The sequence below is a fragment of the Penaeus monodon genome, chromosome 28 (assembly GCF_015228065.2).
Source record: "Penaeus monodon isolate SGIC_2016 chromosome 28, NSTDA_Pmon_1, whole genome shotgun sequence".
NCBI classification, from domain to species: domain Eukaryota; kingdom Metazoa; phylum Arthropoda; class Malacostraca; order Decapoda; family Penaeidae; genus Penaeus; species Penaeus monodon.
Window position 1 is genome coordinate 32858946 of NC_051413.1, and position 2506 is coordinate 32861451.

The 2506-nt window shown below is 57.8% G+C and overlaps 1 protein-coding gene across 1 annotated transcript in view; it reads right to left on the reverse strand.

Moving 5' to 3' along the window:
• Positions 1–173: 173 nt before the first annotated feature.
• LOC119591179 (serine/arginine repetitive matrix protein 1-like) overlaps positions 174–2506 on the reverse strand; it is an 11565-nt gene continuing 9232 nt past the window's right edge. Inside the window, exon 2 of the mRNA XM_037939888.1 lies at positions 174–1492. Coding sequence (XP_037795816.1) covers positions 174–1492 — 1319 coding nt within the window. The remainder of the gene's footprint in view (positions 1493–2506) is intronic.

Below are 2506 nucleotides of genomic sequence, written 5' to 3' on the forward strand. Positions count from 1 at the left end.
TTTTTTTTTTCCATGAAAAAGGAAAACATGACTTCCAACTTCAGAGCCTGCGGAAAAGTTCCTACACAGAGATTCGACCACACAGAACCGCAAAACACCAGCTTAATTTCCCCGAAGTAGGACCCCACAGACATGTTTAATCTTCCCCAAAGTAGAACCACACAGAACCTGCATCAACCTGACCACAGCAGAACCGCACAGAAAGTGGCTCCAGTCATATGAAATAAACAAAATGAACCACGGACGAACCAGTGCTGCGGCGGTTCTTCACAATCAGAACCGCGCACTTGAAGGCCGGCGACCACATGGAGACCTGGACGCCCCCAGCTATCAGGTCCTTGCTCTGTCCGTGCCCGCCATGTGCGCGTCGGGGTTTCGCTGGCGAGGGGAACCTGCGCAGGCCGCCGCTGCTTTCGAGGCCTGTGTCTTCTGCTTGGCCTGTGTCTTCGGCTTGGCCTGTGTCTTCTGCTTTGGCCCGGTCTTTCGGCTTTGGGCCCTGTGTCTTCGGCTTGGCCTGTGTTCTTCGGCTTGGCCTGTGTCTTCGGCTTGGCCTGTGTCTTCGGCTTGGCCGTGTCTTCGGCTTGGCCTGTGTCTTCGGCTTGGCCTGTGTCTTCGGCTTGGCCTGTGTCTTCGGCTTGGCCTGTGTCTTCGGCTTGGCCTGTGTCTTCGGCTTGGCCTGGTCTTCGGCTTGGCCTGTGTCTTCGGCTTGGCCTGTGTCTTCGGCTTGGCCTGTGTCTTCGGCTTGGCCTGTGTCTTCGGCTTGGCCTGTGTCTTCGGCTTGGCCTGTGTCTTCGGCTTGGCCTGTGTCTTCGGCTTGGCCTGTGTCTTCGGCTTGGCCTGTGTCTTCGGCTTGGCCTGTGTCTTCGGCTTGGCCTGTGTCTTCGGCTTGGCCTGTGTCTTCGGCTTGGCGTGTCTTCGCTTGGCTGTGTCTTCGGCTTGGCCTGTCTTCGGCTGGCCTGTGTCTTCGGCTTGGCCTGTGTCTTCGGCTTGGCCTGTGTCTTCGCTTGGCCTGTGTCTTCGGCTGGCCTGGTCTTCGGCTTGGCCTGTGTCTTCGGCTTGGCCTGTGTCTTCGGCTTGGCCTGTGTCTTCGGCTTGGCCTGTGTCTTCTGCTTGGCCTGTGTCTTCTGCTTGGCCTGTGTCTTCGGCTTGGCCTGTGTCTTCGGCTTGGCCTGTGTCTTCGGCTTGGCCTGTGTCTTCGGCTTGGCCTGTGTCTTCGGCTTGGCCTGTGTCTTCGGCTTGGCCTGTGTCTTCGGCTTGGCCTGTGTCTTCGGCTTGGCCTGTGTCTTCGGCTTGGCCTGTGTCTTCGGCTGGCCTGTGTCTTCTGCTTGGCCTGTGTCTTCGGCTTGGCCTGTGTCTTCGGCTTGGCCTGTGTCTTCTGCTTGGCCTGTGTCTTCGGCTTGGCCTGTGTCTTCTGCTTGGCCTGTGTCTTCGGCTTGGCCTGTGTCTTCGGCTTGGCCTGTGTCTTCTGCTTGGCCTGTGTCTTCGGCTTGGCCTGTGTCTTCGGCTTGGCCTGTGTCTTCGGCTCCAATTGCGCTCTCTTGTTCGCCTCGTTTCTTTCATCTTCGCCCTTGCTCTCCTTCCCCTGGTCTCTCTCTGCCTTTTCCTAGCCTCCCCTTTCCCCCCTTCGCCCCCTCTCTTCCCTTCTTCCCTTTTCCAACTCTCCCCCTTCCTCTCTCTCTTCTCCCTCTCCCCCTTCCTCCCTCTCTTTCTCCCTCTCCCCCTTCCTCCCTCTTTCTTCCCCTCTTCCTTTCCCTCCCCCTCTTTTTATCCTCCCTTCACTTCTACCTGTTTCCCATCCCCCCCCTTCTCTTCTCCCCCCTCATTTCCTACTCTTCCCCCTCCCCTTCACTCCTCGCCCTATGCCCCTCCACCCACCCTCCCCTCCCACCGCCATCTCAGCTCTGCACAGCATCTCCACGCAGTATTCATCTCAGTCCCGCAAACCTACAGGAGGCTGCATCTCTCGCCCCGAGCACCAGATTTGTTCCCTGCTACACATCCCTGCTCGAGGCGGAGGTGGGGGGGGGGGTGGAGTACGACCTAATGGGAGGGAAGGAGGGTGAGGGGGGGGCGAGGGGCAAGAAGGAGAGTGGAAGAGGGGAGGGAAGGAGGGTGAGGGGGGGAGGGGCGAGAGATATGAGGAAGAGTGTGAGAGAGGGGGTGGGGTGGGGAGGAAAGAGGGCGTGGGGGGGAAAGAGAATCGACGGGGAGGGAAGAGGGAAAGGGAAGGGAAGGAGGGAAGAGAAGAAAATAGGAGCAGACAAAGATGGCGGGAGGAAAGCGAAGCACAGAATGGAGGATAAAGAGCGAATACTGCAAAGGATAGGCAAGGAAAGGGAGAAGAATAAAGAAGATATAGATGAGAGGGAAAGAGGAGGCAAAGGGAGTAAAGAGGACAAAAAGGGGACGAGACTTAGGAAACAACGATGGGTGGAGAGAGGAGACTGAGGGAAAGAAGTACGGCTAGGAAGAGCGAAGAAAATGGGCTAAAGGGAGATGTGAAGAA